The sequence below is a fragment of the Opisthorchis viverrini genome (genome assembly GCF_000715545.1).
Source record: "Opisthorchis viverrini unplaced genomic scaffold opera_v5_5, whole genome shotgun sequence".
Classification (NCBI taxonomy): Eukaryota; Metazoa; Platyhelminthes; class Trematoda; order Opisthorchiida; family Opisthorchiidae; genus Opisthorchis; species Opisthorchis viverrini.
In genome coordinates, this window is record NW_008751661.1 from 791,784 (window position 1) to 806,297 (window position 14,514).

The window sequence follows — 14,514 nt, forward strand, 5'->3', positions numbered from 1 at the left end:
TGTAGTTAAACAGGGGTTAAATTTGATCAGAAACGGTCCCTTGCATGCATACAAGCAAAGGGACTTGTCAAGATGTACCCTTATTGATTAAGTTGAGCATGGTCTTGATTTCGATTCTGACTCTTCGACTTGCAGGAAGAACGCGCCCGTCACTGCTGTACATTTGGTAAGCTACCACCACCTTTCGAAGCAGATTCCTTTTGCGTAAGAGTTGTGACGTTAGATTATCTTTTCCAAATACATACCATTCCACTGAGGGTCATTTTTACACTTCCACAGGTTGGCCTTTCTAAGAGTGAAACAATGTAACCTGCTTGCTTCCTGCATTTGTTTGCTGAGATCACGATGCATTCCATCCCACTAGGTATCTGAAACCCATTCTAACTCGCCCTGCAGGATCTAACTCAACTGCTACTTGAATCGACGACACCAATCTGGGGTGGGTACAACTGTTTGGTCTTGGCAGCCGTGGAAGACAGGAAGCGGTTTTGCAGTACGACAGCCTACCAAAACTCGCTAACTTTTTCTTGGACAAACGGAATCAGGACCAGTACTCCTTTCCTACTTCTGACTTTGATGTGTCCGTTGGTTCTGCTTATCTCCGATCGTTATATCGAATTCATCAGTCCTGTGCGGCAGCGCATCGGTTCGAGGCACCAAAAAGAAGATGACATTGCGGAGGTCAAGGTCAACCGTACAGAAGAACCGGTGTCATTTTCCAAGAAAATTAGACGAATTTACACCGCTCCAGTGGTGAAATGTCTCCTTAGTTCGGTAAGTGTGTAGGACAGTGGTAAATTTTCCCCGGTCTTTCGTACAAACGCAAGTTCTGAACAACTCTCATCCATATCAGCAAAGGAATTAGAAAATGCACTCATTTGGAGGCAACCGTTTGAAGTTACATATTCACACTAAACCCAACAGAAAACAGTTCCTCTAAGGAGATTATCTCGTGCACCTACAAACCGCAGAAGAAGAGCATTTCATGTCTACACACCTGGATACTTTGCCTCTCAAAAGCGAGGATCGCAACCACCAACAGTTTAACTTGATTCATCTAGAGTCACGTGAAAACGGTAAATATCGGTAATTATCTGGTGCACCTACAAACCGCAGAAAAAAGGGCATTTCATGTTTACACAACTGGATACTTTGCCTCTAAAAAAGGCTCGCAACCACCGGCAGTTTAACTTTATTCATCTGGAGTCACGTGAAAACGGTAAATATCGGTAGCAAGGCGTTGTCTCACAACATCAACGTTAACTTTTTAGCCATACCTGGATTGGTCTACTGCATTTTTCAGTATTTAGAGTGAAACTTGGGATAGAACCCTGTGTGTTATGCCTTCACTTCAGGTTTCTCATCCCCGTTCTCGAGGCACTCATTTTCGTATCTACTCAAGGTGTGTAAGTTTTGTTTCCTTGGCAGTCTCGTTCGGAAAATCTATACTGTCGTTACTAGATTTTCAGGATCAATGCCAAACAAAAATACTGTTAACCGAACTGAGCACTGGATACACGCTGATACACAACAATATCTTTTCAAAGGGGATTTCTTGATTCTGTTTTATTCATCACGAATAACGAGAGGGGGAAAGAGACCGGACACCTATTTTGAATTTGTTTTCAAAGAATTGTATTCGATTTCACATCTAAAAACGAAACTAGGTTTTGGCTTCTGAGTCACCAGAAATATCGTTCTGAGCAGTGAAACATATCCGGACTTTACAAGCTGCTGTTCGAATTATCAATATCCGTAGTGCTCAAAGATGCCCTGTGTTTAGAGCACTGTTACACACACGTTCAGAAAACACTGTTTTGAGCAATGAACTGCCAACCGCGTAGCCAAAATTGCTTATATCGAAGCGCGTCACATTGATGATAATGTTTTCAGCATGTTACATCTCTCCGCCAAACGTTTAGTGCAGCCCAGCTGTTTGCGCTCACTCTGATCACACCACTCCTTCCACCAATATTATCTTCGAATAGACTACTAATCCATCCACAGTTTCGTTGATTTGCACACTGAGAAAACTGACAGGTTGTTTGCGAATCGAACACAACGACACACCGCACACTATCATCTGACCTTGACTCAACTCTGACCGAATGTGGGGTCCACTTGCTGACTGCCAGCTATCTTATTGGCCCAAGACATAGCTGAATTCTGCTCACCGTTTTAGCACTTATCATAACCTTTGTGCGGCAGATTCAACTGAAGAATAGCGTAAACGAGAGACCCAGTCAAGTCTCCTGTGAAAACCAGATCGGTTTGCAAACGAGTGTATTTTTCGAATCAAGTGGAACATACGGTAGACGGAAACTCGGGGACTGCACCTAGCCGATGAGCCCCAAGAAGAGTGAAACCGGTCGTGGGTGCTGAAGCATTTTCAGCTATTTGTGATTAGTTTCCTTTGTAAAAATGCAGTTTAGGTTTATTCTTGCGTAATACGGATAATCCGTGTGTTTCGGGATGACTGACCAGTACGCAGGGCTGCAAATTCACTTCATTGGTTCAGCCTGGGTAAGAATGTACCCAGATCGTTGGTTCTAGCCGAGGAGGAACCCTGTTTTAGATCTTTTCATACCAAATGATCTTTATTCACTAAACAGTGACTGGACTGTCCTTTCAAAGAGGAAACACCTCTTTCTAGGAAGTACCTTGTTGACTTCTGACGATCTTTTTCTAGAAAGACATGAACAATCCAGCAACATGAATGTAACTTAAATTTTGAGCCACGTGGATGAGACATTTTGAGAACCATGGAATATGCTGCGTGAGAAATGTTTACACTGCGAAATTCTCGAAATAGAGTTGATCAGCCTGAAACTTTTAACTTCAAATCACTGGCTGGGAAGGCACTGATTCTTCAACTGCCTTGCACTTCACAAAGCACTCTATCAGCAGTTTTTGGATGGCGGACGACGTTGGGAGAACTTCATGCAGTCCGCATGGTGAAATCAGTGTCACTTTACACAACTTTAAAAGTGATGGGTAGAATGGAGAGAACTTCAAACCGAAGTCAGCGTTACCAAGAGAAAACGAAGTCATAGTTTGCGAGAGCATGACTCGACCCGAATAAGAAACAATGGAAGATGTTGCATACTGATGCGGAGTTTGACTCAAACGATGAGTTCTTGACCTTCCTGAATCAAGAATGACGCAAATTCAGTCCTTTCCTTTCATCTGCATAATAGCCTCAGTTTTCAACACTGATACTATTTTCCACGGACACCCCATCCAGCATAGATCAGTTAGTCACGGAGACACGAACCGTCACAGCACGGCAAGGTCCGCCTTGAGCTGACGGAAAGTATAATTAATGAGCTGTACAGATAGTCAAATGAGCCAGTCGAAACATATTATCAAAAATGAAAGGGCACCTTGGAGTTAGGCCTTTATACGTAAGCTAGTCCGAGGCGCATTACTGTAAATTATGCACGTACCTTCCAGCATAACACTCAACTACTGTTGGAAAATTCATTTTATCCCATTAAAAACAGTTAGGAGTCGGGTACATGTAAAATTTTACCAACCATTTTAACTTCTCATATGAGAGAGGAGTGGATTCGGTGTACCGAATTCCTAGGCAATTCCACCTTCTATTTCGATGATCAAGCATCCAAAAATGGATGGAACTACGAGTAAAACACCAAAAAGCAGGAATTTTCCCCACTATCTCTCCGAACGACAAATAAAGTATCTTCATATCGCGAGTTGAAGGCAATGTTTTGGTTTTTTTGCAGAAACGGTCTTACTCTCGGTCAAAACACAAGTCGCATTTACCGTAGTATGGTTTTGACAAATCCCCCGATCCTCAAAATCAATGGGCTAATTGTTGGAGGCAGGAGGTAGAGCAAAACCGCTTGCCGTTCGATCAGTCCGCCTATACAAATCTGTCTGTACCACTGCCTAGTATGAGCATGGCTGGCTGTTCTGTTGTGAGCATGGCTGTTGTGTCTGTTTCACAATCAGTGTGTTTATCCATCAGCGGAGTCAGTGGACCAAAGAACCGGAAGTATCTCCATTACTATGGTTATATCCGCTGAGACGTACACGCTGCAACAGTGTACCTGCGCAAATTTGATATATTGGTTAGGTGGTTATATTTCGTCACACGGTTCCAATACAATCTCATCGTAACTTCTCTGATCCTGCCATGAAGGCATTCTTTTCAGAGAACGAAGATTTAACATGTAACACCGATAAAACAACGCAAATCCGTTTCATTTCCTCTGGGAATTGTCAGCAGTGTGCACCTCATGAGTCTTCAATGAGTTCTGAAATCTCGACGTTTGGGCTGGTAACTGAACAGTTCACAGTTATTCAGTGGATCACCATCAGTGCGACAAACTTATACGTGGAAAAATCATAGCGTCAGCCAATGTAGGTGCGCTGCGCCATGTTGCTTCGACTCTTGGAATTAGTCACGTGAAAGTGCACCTTGAACAGTGAAGCGATCTTATTAAAGAGAGATGACCGAGTACCATCCAAAAGTCCTTGCCTGGTAGATCATGAGGAAGATGTGTTATGAATCTCGTGTGAATTTTAAAAGAAGGTTGGTCCAGTGGTTCAGCTCCATCAATCATCTAGTTAACAGAGGCTTCTTTGGGAAGAGAAATGCAACGCAATCGGTTTCATCTCATTTGTTTGTTGTTATCAGAGGGAGATAACGATACTTAATGAGCAAAGAAAGGTCCTTATTAGTGGTTGTTAAGTAAAAACCAACAGTTTGAGACTTTGGGATCCAGTCCACTCAAGCTCTTCTATTACGAACGTTAGCAAATTTAACCTTGAGATCCTGTGAATAACAGAGATAGTCGGTTTATCTAGGGAAGATAAGTTCGCACCGACTGCCGAATGTGATTCAAAAGAGGTGGGCCGTGCCTTTTCCTAATGAACGCCGGTATTTGTACAAATATTTTAACCCATTACCCAATTTTGATTAGAAAAAATTCCATGAAATCAAAGGCTATAAAGCTGAATCGCAACAAAATAAGCAATTTTGGTACAAAAATGCTTTGTCAAGAGGTGTGGAAAAAAGCCTACTTTTCCGACATTGTACATGTCTGCTATGCAACCCAAAGAGGACACAAATGCCGATCCACTAACAGGTTATTTGGAGTAGCAGATTCTACGACGAAAAAAGTGTTTGTTCTGATCACGTACTTCTCGGTTAGTGGTTGGTTGTCTATGCCACGAAGTTTAATTACAATGCCGTTTACATTTCACTGCCAACCTGTTAGAACATCTTGACTCGAAGCAAGGTTTGTAAGCTGCTTAAATAGTGAAGTATAGGTGCCCATTAGCCGAACAATACCTTCAGCTGCAAAACCTTTGCAAGTGGAGTAGAACTTTCTACGTCAGAATGTTGTATTCTATTGTGTATGTGCTCGAACCGAAAACCGTTCTAATCTTCTTTCATATTTCTGCAGCTCACCAAATTTCATTGTTCACTGAAGCAACCATGCCTCTGGCTGAAAAGTCCTGTGGGATAATTTCCCAGCCTAACTGAGACCCCAGGATGACTAAATGAAGCTTTAAAGTTTGAACTGGTACTCTCGACTCAATTGCCTGATCGCTTTAGTCCAATACTGAGCGCCTGAAGCAAGCAGTTGTTGTATGCAATCAATCTGCCCTTTTAATAATCGGAATCAGAAAATACCCTAAGCTGTCACCATAACACAAACTTTTTCAGCGTGGCTACAGTGATGATTGTCATAATTAAATGACCGCAATTCACGAAACACATGAATGAAGAGCGAATAAATTATTCAGATGACGAAAGTGTTTAGGAGAAGGTGTTTTCGTTTTCAGAACCTATGTACAAGGGCGAAAGCTCTACGAAAATAAGTGGAAATCTTTAGACAGAATAAGACAAAGATAAAGACATTTCAGTGTCCACAAATCTCACCTGATTGTTACCTCTCGTAATGGACTGTTTTTTAACATGATTCTGAATAATTCCCAGTTGCTGTGCAACGAAGGAGTGTCCATTTTGCAATCATGGTTATTCCGTGACATGAAAGATAGTCATATTGCGTTTCTAAGCAATACAAAAAGAGGCGATTACATAGCCTTCGCTCTGACACATCGTTCCGCATGCCTCCAGGGAATCAATGGACCAGTCAATGAACTTATCCATTATGTTCGTAGTCACACCACTCTCGTTTGAACGGCCATCCTCCTGTTCTGGCGTAATTACTGCGGTGAGTCCACATCAAAGGGAAGCACTGGACTCAAGTTTCGCTCTTGTTAGAGCTCATCAGCGGTGCGTATCCAATGGCCGTGCGGGGATTTGAAAGTCGGACATCTGACATGCGAGGCCAGCGTGTAACCACTACTCCACCAAAGCACGTTGGATGTATCTGAATTTTCACGTCTGAACTGGTGAACGTGATCAGACTGGAGCGATGTGATTGATGTGCCCGGCCCAATATGCTAGTTTGACTTGGTCTTCCCGGCTTTATCAGTAACTGTTCCATTGGATCCGTCAATATTTTGGGATGGTTTGTGTTAAATCTGTGTTAAACGTGAACGGTACGTGGTCTTCCCGCTGTAAACTTATCGATACTCACCTGAACAAGATTTTTTAGCCAAAAATAACGCTTTATTCATCGTCATCCCAATGTGATTGCACTAAACGGAGCAGAATAAAAAATTAGCTACTCACTCCTTATCCTTCCCTGGTATCCTTCAATGTTCAACCCCTGTGTTCATCCATCTTGCATCCCTTGTGTTTGTTCTGTCTGTCTATCAATAGTTGTGCTTAACACCCGAAATATGGTTATTGTGGTCCATTTTATCCTCAAGACCATTTTCTTTTTCGTTTTAAATTAGTCCCATTTTGTCCTAGTGATTCGTTCACATTCGGTCGTGCTAAAAGTCGACCTGATCCCATTCACACTCGCACGTGCTCTACACCAAGCCAGGACCGAATTTGCAGAACGCAAGTGGTTCTAGATGATTTGGGATAACGCTACGGAGCTCGTCCATACTCCCATTCTACATATAGTTTTTTTGATTAACTTGAGTGGTTCGTTTGCATTATGCTTCACTCTTTTCTCTGTGTAAGCTAAGCTTTATCCCTGTATCACCTACTCAAGTGACCAAATTTAACCAATCCTTCTTACGGTTTTTTGTGTTGACTGTAATGGTTTAGAATTGTATTTCTCTGCCCTTCTGTGATAGATATACGAAAGGGCATTCCGCGCAGAGTCGAAAGGACAAGATTACAGCACTCTATTGAGTAGGCCTGTTAGTTGTAATGTATAACTTGATTGTCTCGAACAGTCCCTTACAGCAGTTTACTAGATTAGAGTAACTTTAGTTGAGCAAATGAAAAGGTTGATGAAGCTCAAAATTTGCATCACACCAGATCATCTCCGCTTGACGTTTACCGATGGCCGTTATTTTTTCCATTCTTTATAGATATTTCATGTCGCCTTCCTAGCATTCTTCTCTTACACCATGTTATTCCGCATGGTCCCATCGCATGTCACAACGGAAGAGGCACTCGTAATGGGATATTTCCTCTGCTTCTTCATAGATGTCCTCAGAAAGGTACGTTTAGAGTGAAAGTGATATATTTCTACTGGCCTAACTGACGAGCGGTGAATGTGTGGGATCTAATGGACCTCAATGTCAATACTGCTTGCTTACATCGAAACGTACATCCAGGCGATTCTCATATACCCTGCAACAGAAAAGCACGCTGGTCCCTCCGTCTGTATTTAGAATTTTTCCGGGCCCCACTTAACATATCTTTTACTGTTGTCTTTTCACGCATACCTTGAAAATATCATTGCTCGTTAACAGAAAAAATACTGGTGGTCTGGGGGCACCGGACACAATAGGGGATTTTTTATTCCAGACAATAACCTCGAAGTCTTCATTTTTGCTTCTGCTTGTAAAATTCCGCTTCCAACTTTATTCCGTCCTTTAAGAAAATGAACTTTCAGAAGGCCTCATGTCTTGGAGTTAAGTAGTTCGCTTAAAAAACCGGTCCACTTGATAGCTCTCTTAGCGACTGGATTTTCTGGTTTTAGCAAGCGAGTTCTTGTTCTCTGCAAAGTTATTTGTATGAATTATCTGGGATTCACTCTTATTGGGAATCATCAAACATCAATCATCAACCACCAATATAAGAGTAGCTCAGAAGAAGAACAGATTCACATGACAATCGAAATTTCTATCTGAGAATTCGTCACTCGAAGAGGCAGTCAACACAAGATCACGCGATATGGATCACGTGATTAAAGGATGGTTGGAGCTAAATCCTGTATAAGTACAGGTTAATCACACTGCTGATCAAACGCTCTTGGCCATAGGGTTAGAATTTCGAACTACCAACTGGGAGGCCACATGTTGGAAACTAAACGGAGTTTTGAGAGGCGCGGACCGCTGATGACGTCCGATACGGACGAAACAAATCTACAGTGCCCCCAAAACATCCTCAAAAGCTAGCCATGCGTTAAATATGGAGTAAGTCCGTTCATATTCTGTCCACAGCTTTGGAAAAAACATTCCAGGACGTCAAAAACGCACTTTTGTTTACATGGCACTGCTGCAAGTGAGATACATCACTCACCATTCCTTTGGTCTTTTAATATCCGTTCAGAAATACGAATTCGCGGCTACCGAAGCTGAGATGTGACCTACTTTCCGGGGAGGGGGGACGTCACAGAATGATTTCATGATAGGTGGGTCAGCAGAGGGTCACCTGAGCAGCTGAGTAGTCAGTAAATTCATCGTTTCTTTGGCTTCAGTGCTTTCAGTGCAGGAGGGGAGCATCACCTACCCTACTGAAACTTAAGCATTACTTCAGACTATAAGCTTTGAGTGCTAATATAATTTACCTCAGCTTCACTTCAAGCTGGGTCGGTCAAGTTGAGAAACAAAATATACGTTCAGTTTTCTGAACAGTAATATATGTGAATTGTAATCCAAAACGCTCGACCCTCCAGACCGTAAGTCAGTTGGTCTTTCGGTCAGATTGCCTGTGATAACTCATCAAAATAGCCGACTCTACAAGTTTTTTTTCACCGGTGCTCCCTAGGCTCAGTATGGGATGCCGTGACACCATGTATGTCCCTAAAAGAAAAGTTTTTGCGCTGGAACCGGTTGATTTTTGGCAGGCAGGCAAAGCGGCGAGACCATTGGTTATTCCATCGGTGGAAGGAATCTCGGGTGGTTTGTCAAGTTCTCCTGTCTTCAGCCGGTTTTTGAGCTTGATATGGCAAACTGCTGTAAAGCAATCAAGACTTTCATTAGGTTGCTCTGTAAATCAGGACAGATCTCTACAGGTGCTTGTCCTTTGACTGGATCGGTAAAGCTGAACGATAGCCGAACCTTGAGATTTTCATCTTCTCAAAAGTTAGAACGGAAAAAAGCACTGCTATTCAACTACCTGTTGGTAGCTAAGCAGTGTAGTCCACCTGTACTGGGATACAATATAGCGTTATTTATCCATGGGCCACGCAGCTCATACAACAGCCGATTTTACCGAAGCCGAGACGAGATTTTGATTCTCGTCCACGAATTCTTTTTTTACTAACAAGGGTACTGTTCTCTTGGTCTACGAGGATTAGAACTGAAACCATTGTTTTACCGTCAAGTGAACCTGCGCTTTCGCTTAAGTCTGAGCTACTGGGCTGGTCAGAGACTGTGCTGAGAGAAAAACCGCCGGTGTTATTTGGATGGCAAAATGAAAGATGGTCCATATTCGGACCCCAGTTGGTCGCCTTCTAATGTAATGGTGACCTTCGTCCTGATAAACTCTACGCATATTGTTTCAGAGACAAATTACTAAAAACACCTTCAAAGACGCGTCTGTTTCATCTTACCTCCCAACACCAGACTGTATTTCCCCAAGACTGACATTATCAGTTTATTCCTCATGTTCTCTTGGAAGGGATCCTTCAATTGCTGTCAGACTATCTGCACTCCTGTTTGCTAAACTTCCGTTCACCTCTCAAGCATTTTTGGACCTACTAGATAAATTCTTAAATGAATTCTATTCCACTGTCACATCCATTATTGATGAACGCCTAACTACGGAAGCACGTGATTTCGACTAGACCCAGTTCGAGAAAATTCTCTTTTTTAACTTTCGTGACTTAGCTGTTCAGTCCATAATCAAACACATCCTTGCCAATAATCCAGACTTTCCTACCCATCTTTTTCTACCTGTATCTCTCATAATCGTGTGCTTTCCTCCGCGCTGCAATGTTTCATTACCTCTAATCTTCAATGAGGTCTACAAGTGCCTGAGTTGGTGGTCGTTGGCTTGTTCGGTGAGCTGTGCACAACTACTAACCCACCGCTACGCACTACTACGCTCCCCAATAACGCACTGATAATGTCACCTCGATTGGTGATGAGACGTTTGCAATCAAATTGCCCAGCTCAGCGAACAAGCCAACGACTACCATCTACGCTACCTGAGCTACCGACATTTTCCTCTATAGTGCCTGGTTTTGTTTTACATCCACTGTGCATTGGAAGTTCATCCCTCTATTTAATCGGACCAGTTCTCTTAGGAAGCACCTCTCTGTTTCTTTACATCTCATTCAATTAGTCCTCTGACAGTTTACCTACTCATTTAGTAGCTCCGGTAGAATATTCATCCTTTGTGATGTGCTCTTCAACCCCTTTTGCATACTTCAGAGAATAGTGCCTGGTTTTACATCCACTGTGCATTGGAAGTTCATCCCTCTATTTAATCGGACCAGTTCTCTTAGGAAGCACCTCTCTGTTTCTTTACATCTCATTCAATTAGTCCTCTGACAGTTTACCTACTCATTTAGTAGCTCCGGTAGAATATTCATCCTTTGTGATGTGCTCTTCAACCCCTTTTGCATACTTCAGAGAATAGTAGAAGCACATAAGGTTTAATAGCAAACTTAGGTAAATGTTTCTCCGTGCTGATACGAAGTGAGTCTGTCAGAGTGAATTTTGCCACACAAAATTCGATTCATAATGAAACTCGCCAATCCATAAGTATACAATTGAGATTTCATGAGGAATTTTTCAAATGGTTTAACCCTTACTCATTTTCGAAGCATTTACTGCTGTTTACCAGGTTTTATTCTTTTCGTTACGAGAGTTTTCTATTAATGTTGTGTAGAACACATCTGTTGAGAATATGCTTGTCTACGTTTGCCCAACGTAATTAGGCAGAAACGGTGCATACAAATGTCATCCTGGCCTGAAAAATATGATTGACATTTTTGGTTAAATGAGTTTCCTCCTGTGAATGACCTGCTGACGCTATTCCGACGGTAGCGATGCAAGCACAAACCCCATCTGCTCATGGGGACACCAATCCACCTTGTTTCAGCGAATCACGTGACAATACGACCCAAACACTGGACGTAGGTTGCAGCACCTCCACCGTATACTGAAGAATAACTACGTACATTTGCATGACTCCATCCAGCTCGTCATTCCTAGCATTCTCTTGAATCGTCGGACTATCTGACAAGTACTACAGCTGCCGCCTTGGACCGTCAGATGGAGTTATTAATTATCCGTTTACGACCGGTAGTAAAAGGCTGTCTATCAGGCGTATTTGACCTAACCAGTGCTGACCGCTTGAATATGGCTGGTTCGGTCACGTGATCACAACACCAGACAGCTGCTCATCACACTTGCATACATGACAGATATTGGTGAAACTGCCTGGTTTTGATCGGCGCCCAAATTAAACCTTGCAGCATACCACTTTTGTCTTTAAAGTTAACATTTTACACTCTTCTTTCGAAAGAAATACCCTGAACTTCACAGAAGGTCATCTCCTACGTTAACCTATTAGAATGCTCCACAGCTACTCTCCTTATGTGTATACATCTCTATTTTATGTTTCAGATTGTACTTGTCTCCCGTTCGAGCCTGAGCCTTAAGCGGTATTTTCAACTATATGGTTGGTTCTTACTGGATCTATTCATCATCCTTTTGGCAAGCTTGAGTATGCTGTTCCGAATTGGGCTGTCTGAAGGTTTCGCAGTGGCCAAACCGTTTTACGCGCTAACATGTACGTCTGTTTTAAACGTTATCACCCTTCTGTTTGTATCTTTGAAAGCAGAGATTCTAAATGCAAAACGCTACTAGAGAGGGCCAACTATTCCTGGATATCTGGATTGAACACAAACGTTTGTCTAGATGAACCTTTTGGTGAACTTAAACGAAGTCCTGTTTGGGGTTTGAGCACGGCAAACTATAAACAGAAAGTGACAAGTAAGCCAGGAAACGATGCGAACTGTTTGGCTATACTGAAAGATGTGAAGTAGCGGGTAGATCTAGATCATTAGATCGTTAGCCAGGCGAACGTCAACGGACGTCTCACTTGAAAGCTTTTGGAGCTTACACCTACTTAATCCACAATAAGTAGTAGTGGAGACTATGGCGTCCAATAACGACCCATTATGGGTTAACTGTAACAATCAGCGGTAAGGTAAGACTTGAATACTTATGAAGTCAGAATCTTCAGAGTTACTACATCGAAAACATAAAGATTATTTTCTTAGTTTTAGAAAGTGGTTGGTATGGGAACTGTTAACCGTAATGGAATCACCAGTAATCACCATGTCATGGGTAATCCAGATACGAATAGACGGAGAAGCCACGGTCACCATGCACCCATAAAATCCGGGGCACCTACAAACGGCAACACACTGAGCGATCTACAGTGGAGGTAGAGCGTGACCCCAGGGTATGAGTAAACGCTGACAGTCAGGAGCTGGCATACAGGGTTGAGGGAGCCTGTTCTAATAATGCAACCCTAACGGCCAAAAAATACGAGAAACAACCCAACCCATGTCGCAGATACGCAGAACAAGGTGATTTATGACGAAAAACTTAGGCCAGTTTAGGTATTGTGTTGATTTATACGAGTTGGATTGCAACTATGTGACAGAAGAGCGCTGAAAAGAGCCCGATTCAAAACGCCCCTTGAAACTGCCTGCCGCCTCCCCAGTCATTCAAAGACAGTAGTCCGAATTCACTCCTAAGTCACGATAATGTCCGACTATTATCTGTATACTGCACATTGTAAGGGTACAGACACGCACGGTACAGACACGCAACAGAACCCACATGGATCGCACACACAGTGCTTACGGTTTACATTGTAAACAGTTGCAATGTTTACTATTGTTTTCAGCCTCCGTCTCCTACAGTTGCCGCGCATATGAGTTTGAACACATTTGATTTGGATTTCTACTACCATGTATACTATGAAATCTAAGTGCAGCGCATACAAGGATGCAACATGAATGCACCAATAATGGTTTGACTGAATCCCGAGCCACCGCACCTACCTAATCGCGGCAGAAGTGTGGTTGGTGAGCTGAACATATTCTGCGTGTTCACGCGGGCTGTGTTATCTGAGCACGAAGCATACAAAAACTGTATTTATCCACTTAGGTAGAAGGGTGGATACTACCCTGAACCTGAGAACCTCATCAGTTTGTCAGTTTGGGAACAAAACGTGTCTTTGATTTTTTTTTGGAAAAGGAGATCAACCGAAAAAGCCCGTGGTTATCCAAATCTTCCGTGTGCCGGAAATACACATCTTAGAGACACTTTCGTGATACACCAGTTGATGAGAATTGCTTGTCAATAAAATGCGATTATCCTTTTCAGTGGTCTTCTGTTACACGCGTGTCTTTGCTCTTTACGGCGCGATTCCCGTGTTGGGGCCGAAAATTGTGATGATTCAACGGATGCTCAAAGAACTCGGCCTGTTCTGCCTGATCGTCGTGGTCATACTGGTTGCCTATGGGGTTGCCGTACAGGCCCTACTTTATCCAAGCCGGACCTCTTTCGATTGGACTGCTCTGCGAGATGTGGTTCACTACCCGTACTGGAATTTGTACGGTGAACTGAACCTCGACTACACTCTCGGTAAGATCGGTCAGTGGTTATTGAGGTTATTGAGGAATCAACAACAAGAATTGTAATGCGGTTACCGATAATTGTACCAGTAGACACAATCGTTAGAAACCAATTTTTTGAAAAAAAATGATGAGAGGTCGATTCCCTTTTTTCGTATGGTGGAAGGAGAGGTTGGAAGAAGAGACTGGAGTCGTTAAATCTTAATAAAGCTGAAATCCAAGTGTCCTGATCCGCCAAACTGTGGCTGGTTTGAAAATTCCAAGCTCAAGACGTCCTAGTTTTTTCTACATATAGGGACTCAGCTGGAATCAACAACAAGAATTGTAATGCGGTTACCGATAATTGTACCAGTAAGACACAATCTTAGAAACCAATTTTTTGAAAAAAAATGATGAGAGGTCGATTCCCTTTTTTCGTATGGTGGAAGGAGAGGTTGGAAGAAGAGACTGGAGTCGTTAAATCTTAATAAAGCTGAAATCCAAGTGTCCTGATCCGCCAAACTGTGGCTGGTTTGAAAATTCCAAGCTCAGGACGTCCTTGTTTTTCTACATATAGGGATTCAGCTGACCGCAATAGTTTTGAGGTTGGCCAAGACAGAAACCTCGAGGAACGGCTGGA

General features: G+C 42.6%; 1 protein-coding gene across 1 annotated transcript in view; it reads left to right on the top strand.

Moving 5' to 3' along the window:
- Nucleotides 1-14,514, top strand: part of T265_00494 (hypothetical protein) — a gene marked incomplete at both ends in the record, with an annotated part of 51,053 nt that overhangs the window by 19,309 nt on the left and 17,230 nt on the right. Inside the window, 4 exons of the mRNA XM_009164298.1 lie at nt 397-774; nt 7,432-7,563; nt 11,869-12,034; nt 13,645-13,905. Of these exons, the coding sequence (XP_009162562.1) occupies nt 397-774; nt 7,432-7,563; nt 11,869-12,034; nt 13,645-13,905 (937 nt within the window). The remainder of the gene's footprint in view (nt 1-396; nt 775-7,431; nt 7,564-11,868; nt 12,035-13,644; nt 13,906-14,514) is intronic.